We start from the raw sequence: 18,629 nt of genomic DNA on the forward strand, positions 1-18,629 counted from the left end.
GCCCGTGGTAGTAAAACACACAAACAACAACAAAGGATATGCAACAGGAAACGTGTGGGTCCTACAGACCCTAAAATACTATCTGACACTTTATTGAAAAAGTTTGACAAACCGAGACGTAAAATATTAACGTTAAGGAAAGCTGGATGAATGGTATAGAGAACTCTCTGTATCATTATTTGTAACATTTTTCCAAATTTTAAAAGGTTACAAAAAAAAAACGTTAAATAAAAAGATTCAAGCATTTATCCTACTGAATCGGTGAGAAGCTTCTCTTTATAAAAATATTTCAAGTAATAACTGAATAAAAAATTATAGTCTTTTTAAATTTTAGCCATTCTAATAGGTTTATAGTGTCTCGTTATGGTTTTAATATGTATTTCCCTAAGGTTAATGAAGTTGCGCATCTTTTCATGTACTTATTTGCCATCCATGTTTCCACTGGGGAAGTGGCTGTTCAAATCTTTTGTCCATTTTGTTAATGGGATGTTTGCTTCCTTTATTAGTATGTTTTGAGAGTTCATCGGATACAAACTCTTTATCAGATACATGCTTTGCAAAGTTCTTCTCCCTGTCTGTGGCTTGTCTTTTTATTCTCTTGACAGTATCTATGAAAGGCAGGAGCTTTTAATTTTGATTAAGCCCAATTTACTCATTTGTTCTTTTAGGGATCATGCTTTTGTCATCATATCTAAAAAATCTTTGACTAATCTGAGGTCAAAGATGTTCTCCCATAACTTCTTCTAGAAGTTTTATAGTTTTAGTTTTGGGTCTCTGATCCATTTTAATTTTTTAAATATAGTGTCAGATATGGATCCAAATTTACTTTTTTACATATGGCTATCCAATTGCTCCTACATTTGTTGAAATACTACTCTTCCCCCACTGCGCTGCCTTTGCTCTTTGTCAAAAATCAGTTGTTCATATATGTTTGGGTTTATTCCCACACTCTATTCTGTTTCATTGATCTATTTGTCTACCTTCATGATCAAAAAGACTGAGCATATCAAGTGTTGGATAAGATTTAGAAGAACTGGAACTCTTGTACACTGCTGGTGGAAATGTAAAATGGTACAACCACTTTGGAAAATTTACCAGTTTCTTAAAAAGTTAAACATAATAGGACTATACAACACAACGAGTAAACCCTAATGTAAACCATAGACTTCAGTTAATAATACATCAATATTAGTTCATCAACTGTAACAAATGTATCACAGGAATGCAAGATGTTAACAGGAGGAAAATATGTGCAGGTGGGAGGGGGGCTATGGCAACTGTCCATACTTCTGCATGGTTGTCTACAAACCTAAAACTGTTCTAAAATTAAAGTCTAGTTTTTTTTTTTTCTTTTTAAAAAAAAAAAAGGTAAACAGACACCTACCCTTCCACCACTAGGTTTTTGTCCCAAAAGAAAACTAAATCCATAGACATACAAAGACCTGTACACAAATGTCCACAGCAACTTTATTTGTAATAATAGTCCAAACTTGCAAACAACATAAATCTCCATTATGAAATGAATGGAAAAATGAATTATGGTGTATCCATACAGTGGAATATTACTCAGCAATAAAAAGGAATGAACTATTGATAGCTACAACAACATGGATGATCGTAAAAAAAATTATGTTCAGTAAAAGAAGCCAGATCCAAAATAAAAAGAAGAGTACATATTGTATGATTCCATTAATATAAAACTCTAGAAATTACAAACTAACCTAATGACAGAAAAGAGTCAACTGGCTGCTTGGCGATGGGGAAGGTAAGAAGAAGGGATTACAACGGGGCACAAGGAAACTTTTGGGGTAATGGATATGTTCATTCTTTGATTGTGGTGATCACTTCACAGGAACATACATACAGGATGTCAAAACATATCCAATTATACACTTTAAATATTTACAGTTTATTCTGTGTCGATTATAAATAAAGCTGTTTTTAAAAAAAAAAAAGAATGATAGACTATCACCACTCTGCAGCCTCAGATGAATTAACTTATCCAGGAACCAAGCATCAACAGCTACTAACATCATGAAAAAAGGAACAACCAGACATTATATGTCTCCTAATGAAAGAACAAAAGAGTATCAAACACGAGTGATCAATGGTCTGGACTGTGCTCTCAATTAGCAAGAAATACAAAGAATAGAGGCACATGCTGAACTTCTCCATGAGTATGCAATCAGCAATAGCCAGACTGTGGGAAACTCTACAGGTTAAATGACCCAGATTCTTCAACAGAAAAACTGTAGAGAAAAACAAGGCATAGAATGGAGGAGAAACCTGTAGATTACAAGAGTCATGAAATTTTAATTTTAAATGAGCAAGACTAAAGTAGAGTGATTAGAGATACACATGGATGATAAAATTCTAAGAATTGCAGTAACAGGGTGGTGGTTCCTTTGGGGAGAGGAAAGAGGTTACAAGTAATGTGGAACATATGGAGAACTTTGGGGATAGCTGACAAAATTTTATTTCTTGGCCAGGGTGGAAGTTCAGGGGTGGTGACCTAATTAAGAACTAATTAAATTATTGCAGTGCAGTGAATTACTTAAGATAGCCCTTCTAGCCATGGCCTTTGTGACTCCACACATGATTAGCTGGGACTATGCAAATAAATGCTTGTGGCCAACCAAGGAGATTGGACAGCCTGCTAAAAATCCAAATAAGGTACATGGAACCCTTACAGGACCATGAAACCCTAACGAGGGGATTGATCAGTTTTGCCATCCTGCTAGACTTAAAGGGAGACAATCCCAGAAGCAAAAGAGGGGTCTTCACTACCATCAAAAAAGAATAGTCAGGAGTAGAGCGCGTCCTTTGAACCTGGGCTCCTTGCACTGAGACCTTCTAGATCCAGGAGATAGAGAGGGCTGTAACTGCAGACAGAGAGAAGCAGCAGCAAGCACAGCAGAATCCAGTGGCAGAGAAAGGTCGGCAACAGAACCAGGAGACTGGCACAAGACAATGCAGATGGGCTTCCCAGCCCATGGGGCGAGGCAGCTACAAGGGGTGTGCCAATCTACGGAGCAAGAAGAGCTGAGCACCCTCAGGCAGGAAGCTTGCTGGCAGAGATGGGTGCCTCCGGGCACTTACTGGCAGAGCTAAATTGCTTTGTTAACACTTGCCCAAGAAGGGCAGAGAAGCTGAGGGCCAAAGAGAGGGCTGCCTGCAGGCATGGCTGAGAAGAAGCTGTCCTGACCAAAGAACTGTATCCTGAGTCATTCCTGAACCTGGATTGTAACCTGTTACTGTGAGTATGGTCTGTGAGTTGTGTGTGGCCATTGCAACGAATCACTGAACCCAGTAGAGAGTGGCGTGGGAAGGGCAGCTGGAGTCAGAATTGGTAAAAAGGTTAACGAAAGGAAGTATGTCTGACCTCCATCTCATTGGAATCAGCCTTGGGCTGATGCTGATCTTGATTTTCTCTCCTGAAGTTAGATGAGGTTTGACACCACTGCACCATCTTTGCAACTATACTTCTGTTTTAGTGATTTTCTGTATTTGTGTTTTATTTTACAGTAAAAAGTTTTAAAATAAAACTTTAAATACCTTCCATTCTTGATATGGATTAGTTCTGGACTGTGGATAGTTTTAAATTATACAAGATCTAAGGGGTGTTCACTCCCAATAATTTGTCTAGTCTGTTTAAAATTTGTAAAACAGGTAATTATCTTGAAAGAAATTCACAGTAAGGGAAGCTGGAGTACTGAGAGGAAGAATGCACAGAAGAGATGGGTCTTAGAAAACGGAGAAAAACCAACAGATTACTAAGAGACTTAAGGATCAAAGAAGTCACAGATGAAATTACAAAGTACTTTAAGATGAATTAAAAAACAAAAAGACACAACATACCAAAACTTAAGGGATACAGTGAAAGTAGTGTTTAGAGAGAAATTTATAGCTATAAACAACTGCATTTAAAAAAAAAAAAAGTCAAATCAGTAAGCTAAACTTCCCCTTTAAGAGACCAGAAAAAATAAAGCTAAACCAAAGGAAAGCATTAGGAAGGAAATGAGAGACTACAGTGGAAGTAAATGAAACAGAGTAGAGAAAAAACAGATACAGGTATAGGCATTTAACAAAATCAGTGATTGATACACTTACAATGTATCCATATGTAAACTTTACCTTAAAAAAAAAAATGTAAATAAATATTAAACTCTAGTTAATGATACGCACGAAATGTCCGGGGGGGGGGCAAAGCGTATGCTGAATTCAACTTAGTTTGAAATACATCAAAAACTTAAGACAGAATGATGGATGGCTAGATAGGTGTGATAAAGCAAATACAGCACAAAGGTATAACTTTCAACTTTTCATTATGTTTGACCATTTTCATTTATACCAAAATGTAAGGGAGAAAAAATTTCAGCAGATTGGGAAAGGAGCCCTGGAAGAAGTCAAAAAGAGAGGGCAAAGAAAAAGGAGGGGAAAAAAAAAAAAAAAGGTGACAGAAAACGAGGAGGTGTTAAACAGGAGCTAAGACAAACAGATTAAAAAAAAGGGGAAAAAATCCAAGTAAATAAATTGTGGACACTCAACCACTCAATGCACAATGAGTATTATAAGAATGGGCCTGGTTCAAGATATTTCAGACAGAAAAACTGCATGTAGAAATGTCATGGAGTATATAATACAAACCAAAGCCGGGGACCCTGGCTGTAATCTTACTGAAAAGGGGCTTGGGGCCAATTAGAACTAATGGACAAAGAGAAAAACATCAAAAAATGATACAGTTCTAAGGTAGCAATATTTAAACTTGAAAACTGCTCATATTTTGAAAATGTACATAAGTTACAAAACAATCTGCCCTGGCCCTATTAAAAACATCCCATAAAATATAAACAAGAAAACACTCAAGGTGACAGAGCCTCATTAAAGGTAGGTTATAAACAGAATGGTTATTAATAATAACATTTTGTTATCAGGAACTGTCTGGGGCTTCTATGTATTTCTGTATTTTCATTTTGATAGTTTTAGTCACATATTTCTATTCATTACTATGTTTTTGTCAGTTGCCATGGAGTTGGTTCCAACTCCTGGTATGTCTGAGTTCACGGTTGTGGCTACTATGTCAATCCAACTCATTGTCTGCCTCGTTTTCACTGAACCTGACACCAAACATGATGTCCTTTTCTAGCAGTTGGTCTTTCCTGAGTCCATGTCCAAAGGAGCAAGCCAAAGTCTCGCTATTCTCACTTCTAAGGAGTATCTGATTGTACTTCTTCTAAGACTGATTTATTCCTTCCTCTGGTAGTCCATCATATATTCAATATTCCTTGCCAACACCATAAGGTAAATACCAATCACTAATTTATTCAGAGACTTGGCTTTTTCAGCTTAAGGACCATGACTCAAATATTCTTTGCATTTCTCTCCAGTGGTACCACCTGTTTTAGTTCTAAGAGGCTATACTATAGACCATCCAGATATAACTTCTGAAAGCACAGCTAATGCACTCAACAGCTGTTTAACAAGTACAGTATTACAACATTGTTGTTGTTAGCTGTCGCTGAGTCAGCCCCTGACTCATGAGGACCCTGTGCACAGCACGATCAGACCATTGTGATTCACAGGGTTTTTGGGTATAGATTTCCAGGCCTTTCTTTCTAGTCTATCATTACCTAGAAGCTCTGCTAAAACCTGTTCAACATCACAGCAACAAGCAAGTCTCCACTGACAGGTAAGTGATGCCTATGCTCGAGGTGTGCACCGGTCGGGAATAGAATCCAAGTCTCCCACATAGAAAAACCCGCAAGAATTCTACCACTGAACCACTACTGCCCTCATTTCAATACTACAACTAGCATATTAACTAAATATATTTTTTAATCAGAGCTTTAAATACTTTTACCTTTGCCAACTTCCCTAGTCAAGAAGAAAATTACTTTAAATATTAGATAAAGCACCAAACATAAATTAGAGAGTAATAGTCAAGTTCTCTGTATAAGTTGAGGAAAAAAGGGGGGGAAAAAGCAGAACCGACTGGTAATTCTAAGTTAAACAAGGTCAGTGCACCTTCCCCTAACACAAACAGTAGTGACATCCACCAGGCAACTCTTAAGCTGAGAAAAATTCTTGCCAAGAAACGGAGCATCAGTACTAACTCTCTGGACCTCTCCTCCATACAGAATCTGTATAGGGCTCTATGTTCCATAAACAAGCTGTATGGAGCTGTATGCTTTCACAATGAAGACTGTTCTGATAGCTTTTCTAATGGGACCAATTTTTTTTTGTTTCTGCCACCCAAAAAATTTAGAAAACATAATGAAGTAGGAATTTTTTTTATGGCACAACACAAAGATAAACACTACTAATATATCCTGCTGTGATGGTTAAGATTGTATGTCAGCTGGGCCATGATTCTCAGTGGTTTGGCAGTTATGATATAGTTTTGCAGTCATAGGAGGATGTGATGACTTCCATGATCAGACTGGATATAACATGATCACCTCCATGATGGGATCTGCTGTGAGTAGCCAATCAGTTGAAAGGAGTTTCCTTGGATGTGTGGCCTGCATCAAATATAAGTGGACATTCTGGCAGAGCTCCTGGACTTTTTTGCTCACTCTGGATCCTGCAGCTGGCTCCTGTTCATCTGACCCGGTTCTTGGGACTGAGCGAGCAGCTTTCCTACAGTTGTGCCTGTGGATCTTGGGATTCATTGATCTTCGCAGCCTGCGAACTAAAGCCCTGCCCTCTGACCTGTCGATCTTGGGTTCGCCAGCCCTTGCAACTACGTGAATCAGGAGAAGCCTCTATCCTGACCCAAGGACTTGGGACGTTCCAGTCTCTACAACCACGTGAGCCATTTCCTTGATATAAATCTCTCTATATATATGTATTCAGAAATGCTGGTGGCATAGTGGTTAAGTGCTACAGCTGCTAACCAGGGTTGGCAGCTCGAATCCGCCAGGCACTCCTTGGAAACTCTACGGGGCAGTTCTACTCTGTCCTGTAGGGTCCCTATGAGTCAGAATCGACTCGACGACACTGGGTTTAGTATATATATCTATATATATATATAGATATATATATATAGATATACACACACACACGCTTTACTGGTTTTGCTTCTCTAGAGAACCAAGCCTAAAACACCTGCTAACATATTTTCTTAAATATTTTAACAGTTGTGTGATACTGTAGGAAACCCTGGTGGCATAGTGGATAAGTGCTATGGCTGCTAACCAAAGGGTCAGCAGTTCGAATCCACCAGGTGCTCCTTGGAAAATCTATGGGGCAGTTCTTCTCTGTCCTATAGGGTCACTATGAATCAGAATCGACTTGACGGCACTGGGTTTGGTTTTTTGGTTTGGTGATACTGTAAATATAATTTTTCATCTTTTCTCAGTTGATCAGGAACCATATACTTTCTACGACATGTTATAATTTTCACAAAAATTACAATCCCTTCAAAATTTATGTGGAATATACGAAAGAGTAAAGGTTATCAATTCCTGATCATAAGCTTACACAATTTCTAAATCAAAGTAAATATCATCCCCCATTTTACAATTTAAAAAAAAAACAAACTGAGCTTTGTATTTCCCCACAAGACACTGAACAAATTTTGCAGACACCACCTTAAACAAGTGTTAAAACTGATCACCAGTAAACAGAACAAACCTACATCTTGTACCTCATGAAATGACACATTGAGTACAGATTATCTGTTCTACCAAAAATGCATAAACTGGTTCTAATCATTAGAAAATATCAGACAAATCCAAACTAGGAATCACTCCACAAAATTACTGGCCTACCTTATTTAAATACGTTAATGTCATGAAACAATGAAAGACTAAGGAACAGTTCCACATTAAAGGAGACTAACAAGAACTGACACTAATAAAAAGGACATTATTGGGAAAATATAAGATTTACAGATTAACGAGCTAATTTCCTAATATTGATCATTATACTATGATTATATAAGAGAATATCCTTGTTTTTAAAAAATACGCACTAAAGTATTCATGAGTAAAGCACCATGTGCGCAACTTATTCTCAAAGGCTCAGAAGATAAAATGTGTGTAGAGAGGAAGAGGGAGAAAAGGGTAAATATGGTAAAAATGTCAGATTTGGATGAAAGATATTCAGGTATTGTTTGTACTACTTTGAAACTTTTCTCTAAGTCTGAAATTATGTTAATTAAAAAAAAAAAACTGACGTTCAAAGATACTTAAGTGCATAACTTATCTAACTGGTAAGTGGTAGGTCCAGGGCACAAACCCAGGTTTATTCAGATTCCAAAGAGCATATGGTCTTCTCTCTTACATCATGTTATCTCCATAGGGTATCTCAGAAAACCTCTACTGTTGGACATTTACAACTGAGCAAGAAACATCTTACCAAATAAAGCCATTTTTTCCCCAATTTAAGGATACCATCTTAGGGAAGACTTCCAAAAATTAGATTAATGGACAAATAACTAATATTTCTGATGCATAATTTTTTAAAACGCTCACAATACTTTTATACAAGGGAAAAATTAGAAACCGAAGTATGTAGGAATCCCTCCCACAGTTCAGTGGATAGGTTTTTCTCCTTACTACATAAGCTGAGCCATCCCCAAAAGGCCCAGACAAAAAACTATCAGTGACAATTCCTGGGAGGAAGAGAACCTTCCCTCTTCTAATCTGGATGCTTTGGATAACAGCCCAAGGACATAGCATGGGTGGGGCGGATGGGGGGGAGAGACAGTTTACATTCCCAACATTTCATTTGGCCCTCCCTTCAGAAGACCAGCTTTTAATCTTTCCTGATTTGATAAATGAAAGAAATAAAACATGTCCTTGTTTTGATTTATATTTCTTTGATTACCAGACTGGCACCCATGAATATACATAACTTTTATCTCTTCTTTTAAAAGAGACTATTCATAAAAGAAACTTTTTCTTAAGCACTCATCTCTAAAGGCAGGGCCCAGTTCAAAAAGTCCAAATTTTTTCAACACTGGACAACCTTTCCTGATCAGTTGTGGATGTCTATCAGGGTAAGAGGATTTAGGGGCAAGCTCTTGAACGTAGAATAATTAAAGTGAATGGAAGAAATGCTGAAATAAAAGAACTGAACAAAAGATTTCAAAGTATGGCTCGAGAAGACAAAGTATAATGAAATGTACAAAGACCTAGAGTTAGAAAACCAAAAGCCAAGAACATGCTCAGCATTTCTCAAGCTAAAAGAACTGAAGAAAAAACTTCAAGCCTCGAGTTGCAATACAGAAGGATTCTATGGGCAAAATATTAAATGGTGCAGGAAGCATCAAAAGAAGATGAAAGCAATATACAAAGTCACTGTACCTAAAAGAATTGGCCAGTGTTCAACCATTTCAGGAGGAAGCATATGATCAAGAACCAATGGTACTGAAGGATGAAGTTTAAGCTGCACTGAAGGCAAATAAAATTTTGCTGAAGATAATTCAAAATGGCTACAGCAGTACATGGACAAACTACCAGAAATTCAAGCCAGATTCAGAAGAGGACGTGGAACAAGTGATATCACTGCTGATGTCAGATGGATCTTGGCTGAAAGCAGAGGATAGCAGAAGGATGTTCACCTGTGTTTTACTGACTATGCATAGGCATTCAACTACGTGGATCATAATAAATTATGGATAACAATGCGAAGAATGGGAATTCCAGAACACTTAATCGCGCTCATGCGGAACCTGTACATAGACCAAGAGGCGATCATTAGAACAGAACAAGGAGATACTGCATGGTTTAAAATCAGGGAAACTATGCATCAGGGTTATCCTTTCACCATACTCAGTTTGCATGCTGAGCAATTAATCTGAAAAGCTGAACTATATGAATAAGAACAGGGCACCCGTACTGGAGGAAGATTCATTAACAACCTACAATATGCAGATGACACAACCTTGCTTGCTGAAAGTGAGGAGGACTTGAAGCATTTACTGATGAAAATCAGAGTACAGCCTTCAGTATGGATTACACCTCAACATAAAGAAAACAAAAAAATCCTCACAACTGGACCAATAAGCAACATCACAATAAACAGAAAATACTGAAGTTGTCAAGGATTTCATTTTACTTGGATCCACGAACAACACCATGGAAGCAGCAGTCAAGAAGTGAAATGACATATTCCATTGAACAAATCTGCTGCACTTCTTTAAAATGTGAAAAAGCAAAGATGTTACCTTGAGGACTAAGGTGCACCTGACCCAAGCCATGGTATTTTCAATAGCCTCATATGCATGTGAAAGCTGGACAATGAATAAGGAAGACCAAAGAAGAACTGATGCCTTTGAATTATGGTATTGTCGATGAATACTGAATATACCATGACTGCCAGAAGAATGAACAAATCTGTCCTAGAAGAAGTACAGCCAGAATGCTCCTTAGAAGTGATGACAGCGATTATAAAGAAAACGTTCTACATCCGTCTGTGGTAAGTAGCATCTGGGGTCTTAAAAGCCTGCAAGTGGTCATCTAAGATACATCTACTGGTCCCATCCCGGCTGCAGCAAAGGACAGTAAAGAAAACCAAAGGCACAAGGAAAGGATTAGTCCAAAGGACTAAGGGACCACAACTACCACAACTGCTGCTAGCCTGAACCTAGAACAACTAAACTAAATGGTGCCCAGCTACCACCACCAAGTGCTCTGATAGGGTCACAATAGAGGGTCCTGGACAGAGGAGGAGAAAAATGTAGAACAAAATTCAAATTCACAAAAAATAAGGCCAGACTTCCTGGTCTGACAGAAACTGGAGAAACCCCAAGAATATGGCCCCCGGACATCCTTTTAACTCAGTACTGAAGTCGCTCCTGAGGTTCACCCTTCAGCCAAAGATTAGACAGGTCTATAGGGCAAACAACGACACAGGTGAGGAACCTACTTTGTAGTTCAAGCATGTATACGGCACTAAATGGGCACAACAGCCCAAAAGCAAAGAGGCGAAGGCAGGAAGGGACAAGAATACTGAACGAATGGAAGCAGGGAAGCCAGGGTGGAAAAGGGGAGAATGTTGACACATCGCAGGGTTGGCAACCAATGTCACAGAACAATTTGTGTATTAATTGTTTAATGAGAAACAATTTGTTCTGTAAACCTCCACCTAAAGCACAGTTTAAAAAAAAAAAAGAAGTGAGAATGATGAGACTTCATCTCACGTACTTTGGACATGTTATCAGGAGGGGCCAGTCCCTGGAGAAAGACATCATAAAAAGTAGAAGGTGAGTAAAAAAAAAAAAGGAAGACCCTCAGTGAGATAGACTGACACAGTGGCTGCAACAATGAGCTCAAGCATAACAACGATTGTGAGGATCGTAAAGGACCAGGGAGGGTTTCGTTCTGTTGTACACAGAGCTGCTATGAGTTGGACGGCACCTAACAACAACCAAATAGCAGACATGTCTGTCTACTGATACAGATAAAAGAGGAGACTAATCTTATATTAAAAAATTTAATTCTTCTGGAGGGGAGATGAAAGGGCAGAGGGGGTCAGAAGCTGGCCGAACGGACAAGAAAATAGAGTGGAGGGAAGGAGTGTGCTGTCTCATTAGGGGGAGAGCAATTAGGAGTATATAGTAAGGTGTACATAAGTTTTTGTATGAGAGGCTGACTCGATTTGTAAACTTGCACTTAAAGCATAATAAAAATTAAAAAAAAAAAATTTAATTCTACAATTAGAGTCCACCCTCTATATCTTTAACAGAGCATTTGGGTATGAATGGTTTTAAAAAGCTCATATAATTAGCCATCAAAGTATAGTCAAATCATCCATCTGAAATTATAATAAGAAGCCCTGGTGGTGCGGTGGTTAAGGTGCTCCACTGCTAACCAAAAGCTCCACAGTTTGAACCCACAAGCAGCAACATGGGAGAAAGGGGTAGCATTCTGCTTCCATAAGGATTTCAGCCTTAGAAATCCTATGGGGTAGTTCTACTCTCTCTTATAGAGCTGCTATGAGTTGGAATCACTCGAGGGCAGTGGATTTGGGCTTGGTTTTCTGAAATTATAATGGGTTGGATAAGGTTTATTTACTTATTTACATACTGCCTCTGAAAAAGTGTTTGCCAATCTAGTCAACAACATAATTTTGTACCAGGAAATGTGCTCAGCACTGTGCTTGGATTGTCTCACTTCGTTTAGAATGGTAATATAAACAAATTGAGGAGAGAGAAGTATTTAAGATAAAATATTTTAATGCAAATGGATTTTTATAATTAAAAGCCATTCTAAGATTAAAGCACTCGTCTCAGGTAATGGTGCTTAAAAGAAAAGGCAGCTTTTGATTATTCTCTATAACGCAGATACTTCTCAACTCCCGAGTACTGTTTCTCCAAACAGTATGGATTTGCATATTACATTCCAGGGACACACCTAAATTAATAATAAAGAAAAGGAGACACCTCGATGCTGATGAGTAGCTGGAGGAAGTTCAGGATTAAAAAGTTCTCAAGGAACAACACCCAACTGTGCCTCTTCAACAATATGATCTTTCCTATCACACTACCTACTTTTTAACACAAGGTTCAAAGTCCTGCAGTTTCCTACAAGGGAAAACATTAAGTCATCTATGTTCCCTTAGTTTCCTTAATTCTAAACGAGGCAAACAAGAGTTCTACAAAAACTTACCCGTACTACTTGTTTCTGTGGTTGTGTTGCCTGTGTTGCCGAAATCTGTGGTTTTTCCCGAGCACCTCGGGAACGGTCACTGGTCACCGAAGTCATCATATACAGTATATACAAAATAATGTATGTACAAAATAGAAAATCTGCAAGAAAGCAGGCATGGTAAGCAAAACTTCCAAATCATAGAAAAAAGTAAGAATACAGGGGTGAGGAGGACACCTGAGATAACACACAAAAGCTCTCTGAAACACACATTCTTAAACAGTCTTTCATGAATGCTTAATTGCGCAGGCAGCTCTTAAACCAATTTTCCTCATGCAATGTAAACATCTATGGGTTATAATTTTGGCAATTCTAAACAAAAATCTTAAGTACCACCAGTTTTAACAGGCAATCATTTTACCACTACCTATAGCTATCTCTATATGTAGTTCTATCTTGCTCTTCCCACAAGTAGTTGGTATGTGAATTCTAAGTCAACACTACTCCCAGTCAAGATTTTATCCGGCAATAATCAGTTTAAAATGTGATCTTCGGGGCAAGCCATATTCAGAGGCAAAAAATACCTATAAACAATCTCCCAAAGAGACCAAAAAAAAAAAAATTGTACATATAATTTTCCTTCATTTAATCAACAAATATTTATTGACTAGCTCCTAAGTGTCAAGCTCTGGTGGCACAGTGGTTAAGAGCTTAGCTGCCAACCAAAGGGTGAGCGGTCTGAACTCACCAGCTGCTCCCTGGAGACCCTATGGGGAGTCCTACTGTCCTTTAGGGTGACTGTAAGTCAGAACTGACTCGACAGCAATGGGTTTGGTTTTGGTATTTTTTTACCAAGCACATAAATAACATAATATGCCACTAAAACGTGATTATACACAATCATGAGATACTCTTTACACAAAACTTAATCTTATCTACTGTCCAGTAACTGAACTACATCAAACTCCTCACTCAGTCTTCTTAAACGGTTCTCAGGCTAAGGATTTTGAATGCCAACTACAAGCAAAATAATGTACTACTACTAACAAAGTAGTGCAGAGTAGAAGTAGGAGCTGTAATGAGATGGCCCTCTACACCTGCATTGTCCAGTACTGTAGCAACTAGCTATATGTGGCTATTGTGCACTTGAAATGTGGTTAGTCCAAATGTTCTGTAAGTTTAAAATACACCCCAGGTTTCAAAGACTTAGTACAAAAAAGGGGATGTAAAATTTCTCACTAGTTATTTTATATTAATTATACGTTGAAGTGATACCATTTTGGATGCACATGGTTAAATAAAATATTATGAAAAGTAATTTTATCCATTTCTTTTTTAATTTTTAATATGACTACTAGAAAATTTAAAATTAATACATGGCTTAGCTCACATAATATTCTATTAGGCAGTACTATTTTTTACTGTTGAGCCCTGGTGGTTGAGTGGTTAAGAGCTTAGGCTGCTAAACAAAAGATAGGCAGTTTGAATCCACCAGCCACTCCTTGGAAACCCTAGAGGCAGTTCTACTCTGTCTACAGGGTTGCTATGAGTCAGAATTGACTGGACAGCAACAGGCTTAGGTTTTTATTTTTTACAGTAAACTAACATGATATTAATTAACTGTAAAAATACTTCATCTAAACACTGCAGATGAAGATGTTTATCACTGTTCATCACCAAGCCCCACTCAAATGACATACCCTATATTTAACAAAAAAAGGGGGGGGGCAGGTTGCCACACATAAACCCATAGGAATAAAAAACTAGGAAAAAGGATAGCAACAAAGCTTTATAAGCTAGGAAGCAGCTAAACTTATGGACTTCATGAACCAAGAAAGCACCCTACAGCAGCAGTAGAAAGCCCAGAAGCAGGCCAGTCCTTGCTGCTGCATCCTAGGAAGGCTAAGGAATTGAGGGCACTGCATGACGCTGAAGGTAAGGGTATTTATGGGCTGGAAATAAAGACAGATTAGTTCAAAATCTATGTAAGAGGCAATAAACTCCTGGAACCCTTCCTCATACCAGACGGCTGTGCAACTACTTCATTTCCATTCTAGTCAAGGTCCCTAAGGTTTATTCTCCAGAAAGGCTGAACCAGAGCCCAGCAGAGGGACTCTACGTTGTTGTTGCTGTGTGCCGTCAATCCCAACTCACGGTGACCCTATAGGACAGAATATAAACAGCCCCATGGGATTTCCTAGGCTGGACTCTTTATGGAAGCAGATCACCAGGTCTTTTCTCCTGCGGAGACACTGGTGGGTTCATGGGTTTGAAACTCTGACTTTTCAGTTGGCAGCCAAGTGCTTAACCATTCCGTGACCAGGGCTCTGAAAATAGGAGGATTAAGTGCAATCTAAAAACCCTGGTGGCATAATGGTTAAGAGCTATAGCTGCTAACCAAAACGTTGGCAGTTCTAATCCACCAGGCACTCCTTGGAAACCGTATAGGGCAGTTCTACTCTGTCCTATAGGGTCACCATGAATCAGAATCGACTCAACGGCAATGGGTTTTGTTTGGGTTTAAGCACAATCTACACACTAATCAGGTGGACTTTCATCTCCTTCCTCTACTTATTTCTAAAATTGTAAAAGGATGGAAGAATTATCTCTGGGGAAACTAACCAGCCCAAGATAAAAGTCTTATAGAAACTGACATTTGAGGGTACCCCAGGAATCAACTGGCTCAGTCAGATCACTTACAATGAGGCCCACCAGTCCCTAGGCCCTGATCAGGCACACAGGACTCCATCAGATTTTATGAACCTTACTCAAGGATCACCAGACATTTGAGAAAGGTCTCTAAACATGAAAAAGCTAAAATAAACAAAGGGATAAAAGGACCTCTGAAAAAAACATCGTAGTGAGAACATTTACAAGAAGAAAAAGCAATTTCCTCAGAGAGATAATATATTATAGCCACAAAAGAACAGCATGCTATTTTAAAATGTACACTGAGAGAACAAAAGAGATCTTAAATATGATAGCATAAATAACACAGACATCACATAAAGCAGAATAACAACAAAAAAATAAGACTCAGTCCTGGTAGCCCAAGCTCCAGAAGTTCCAGAAAGGAAGAAATCTAGGAATAGAGGGGAAGTTACAGAAATAATTTAAGAAAATTTCTGACAACTGAAGAACATGTTTAGTTTACAATTTGGGAGAATTCTAAGCACTGTAAATAAAGGGGTAGGGGAGACAGATCTATTGAAGCACTTCAGAAGTCTGGGGACGACGTGAAGATACTGAAGATTTCTAGAAAGAGAAAATCAGGTCTCATGCAATCAAAAACCAGAATGGCGAGGACTACAACAGCAACAATGCAGTGTAGCAATGCCTTTAAAGTTTAAAGGTAAATAAATTCCAACCTAGAATTCTATACAAAGCAAAAACACCAACCAATCTGAAGATAGAAACATGTTGTTTTCACATATGTAAGACATCATAACCTCTCAGGAAACTCCTGGAAAATATGTGCCAATAAAACAAAAGAGCAAACCAATCAAGAAGGCTCATGCATAGAACTAGGTGGTGCTGGGCTACCACTACCAGCCATTCTCATCAGGGCCACCCACAATAGATAGACCCTGATAGAACAGGAGAAAAACACAGAACAGAACTCAAATTCTTAATAAGTCTAGACTTACTGGACCAGTTGAGACTACAGGATTCCCTGAGACTATCACCCTGAGATACTCTTTAAACCTTGAACCGAAATTGTCCCCCGAGGTCACCTTTGAGTGGAATAACAGACTGGCACATGAATACAGGGCTCCATTAAAAAACCATCTATATGAAACCAAAAGGTCAACAATTACTCTAAAGCAAAGAAGAGATGATAAGGGGGCAGGGAAACTAGAGTACTGGAAATGGAACGACCAGAATGCAAATAAAGAGAATGTCGACACATTGTGAAAAACATAACTAATGTCACTGAACAATTTGTGTAGAAATTGTCAAATGGGAACCAACTTTGTTGAATAAACTTTCACCAAAAACACAATAAAATATTATTTAAAAAAAAAAAAAAGCATATGCAATTGATACCAGAGATTACCTACCAAAATTCATTCACAACATACTTTCTCCCTTGTCTTCCTCTAAATACTCAATTTCTCAGCCTCTCTTGTAGCACACGATAGCCATGGACTACTTTTCTGGATATGCATCTGAATATTCATGACACCTTTATTCACAGTCCTCAAAATCTAGAAACAACCCAAATGTCCTTCAACAGGTAAACAGATAAACTAGAGTACATCCATACAACAGAATACTACTCAGAAATAAAAATTAATGAACTACTGATGCATGCAACATGGGTAGATATCAAATACATTATGAAAAGTTAAAAAAGCCAGACTCAAAAGGCTACATATTGCGTGCTTCCATTTTTATGACATTCTGGGAAAGACAAAGCTATAACGGGTGGAAAATAGATCAGTCGTTGTCAGGGATGGGGGGATAACAAGAAGATTCAACACAGGAGAGGGGGGCTCCCCCAAACAATGGTGAAAGACATCAAGAAGAGAGTTTTTATGCAGGAGGCCGACAAAGCAACCACATCTAATCAGGGCAGTACAAGGGAGGGCCACCAGAGACAGATTAACGAAAAAGCTGAAGGTAATGTGTTTTTGACCACCTAAGAGATGATTTGCACTTATGAAAGAAAGTATGGAGGTAATGGTGGTGGAATAATTTGAAAAGAAAAGTAGTAACAGTTGTACAACAAGAACGTAAGCAATGTCAGTGAATTATACATGTAAAAATTGCTGAACTGGTGTGTCTTTTTCTATACATTCTACCACGTTAAAAAAAAACCATGCAAGTGAGATCTTCATACTTTCAAGAATTTTACATCACTTCTTGAATCAAGTATCCATTGGGACTGGTCAACTAGGTAACTGGTGACCAGTGCCAGTAAGGTTTCAGAACAGTGGTGAGGACAAAGCTAAGGTGAGTGAGAAAGAGGAAAGAGCAAGCTAACTGTACTTAGCACAGGTGGTGGCTAGAGGGGGACACAGAGCATCAAGAGAATTTTGCAAGGATGAAGTGAACTAAACAAGCCTAACAGTTGTAAGCCTCAAGAGGATAGGAACTATATCTGTGCTGTCATGTTTGTCTGCCCAAGGGCTAACACATGATATGTGTTTAACTTAAAATATATTTACTGAGTAAAAGAAAAAGGCCTACCTATAAGTTGAAGAGAAGGAGATAATTGAGAAGGAAAATTTCAAGACACAGGTAAGAGAAAATGACTGGTGGGAAAAGAGCCCTAAGGAGTCTACAGAAAGGATAGCATTAAAGGGAAATAATTCATTAGGACGAGAGAAAAGGATCCCCCTCCTGAGTCCAGGTGAATAAAGAAAGGGGCAGACATGGCTGCAGCTAAATTGTCAGGGGATTCGGAGAGACAATCAACAGAGTTAGTCTTATCAGTCTTTAATTTTTCAGTGAAACAGATTTTTTTTTTTAAATCTGGAGTGAGTATTGAATGAGTTGAGTGGTATGGTAGGAAAAAAAAGGGCAAATGTTTCTAACAGCTACTAGGATGAACATCAGAGGACTAAAAACAAGTAAAAAGAACGCAAGAGCATTACTGAGAATCCTAACTAAAATCAGAGATCTTGAGTATCTAAAAACCAAACTTATCTAGAGGCACTAATATACATAGTGCCATGGAAACAACTGGAATGCCAAAAATTCAGTATCACAACTTAATTGAATAATCAAAGGAGAGGTGGGTTAAGATGAATAGATCCCCTGTTTAAATGTCCCACAATAAAAAAGATTTGAATTTTAAACTGGAAAGAAATTACTTTCAAGGCACAGATGCTGCTGCCTGGTGAAGAGCTGCTCATATACACCTCTAATACTGGTTGCGTTCCCAAACCTTTAAGCGTCAATAAGTATTTGAAAATATTCTTCCTCTAAGGAATACTCTCCAGCTTTTTACAATTCACGGCTGCCAGACTTGCAATCTTACTAAACATAAAAACAGTACTTTTAAATAAATATCTGTTTTCATTAAAG

The 18,629-nt window shown here is 38.2% G+C and overlaps 1 protein-coding gene across 10 annotated transcripts in view; it reads right to left on the reverse strand.

The window, feature by feature from the left end:
* The window catches only part of UBAP2 (ubiquitin associated protein 2), a 132,955-nt gene that overhangs the window by 71,394 nt on the left and 42,932 nt on the right, over nt 1-18,629 (reverse strand). For 9 of the 10 annotated variants that reach the window (XM_049897042.1, XM_049897041.1, XM_049897040.1 and 6 more), the window contains exon 2: nt 12,618-12,757. The exons of the other annotated variant lie outside the window; for it this stretch is intronic. In XM_049897042.1, coding sequence (XP_049752999.1) covers nt 12,618-12,757 — 140 coding nt within the window. The remainder of the gene's footprint in view (nt 1-12,617; nt 12,758-18,629) is intronic. 10 annotated transcript variants of the gene reach the window in all.

This window comes from Elephas maximus, chromosome 9 (genome assembly GCF_024166365.1).
Source record: "Elephas maximus indicus isolate mEleMax1 chromosome 9, mEleMax1 primary haplotype, whole genome shotgun sequence".
NCBI classification, from domain to species: Eukaryota; Metazoa; Chordata; class Mammalia; order Proboscidea; family Elephantidae; genus Elephas; species Elephas maximus.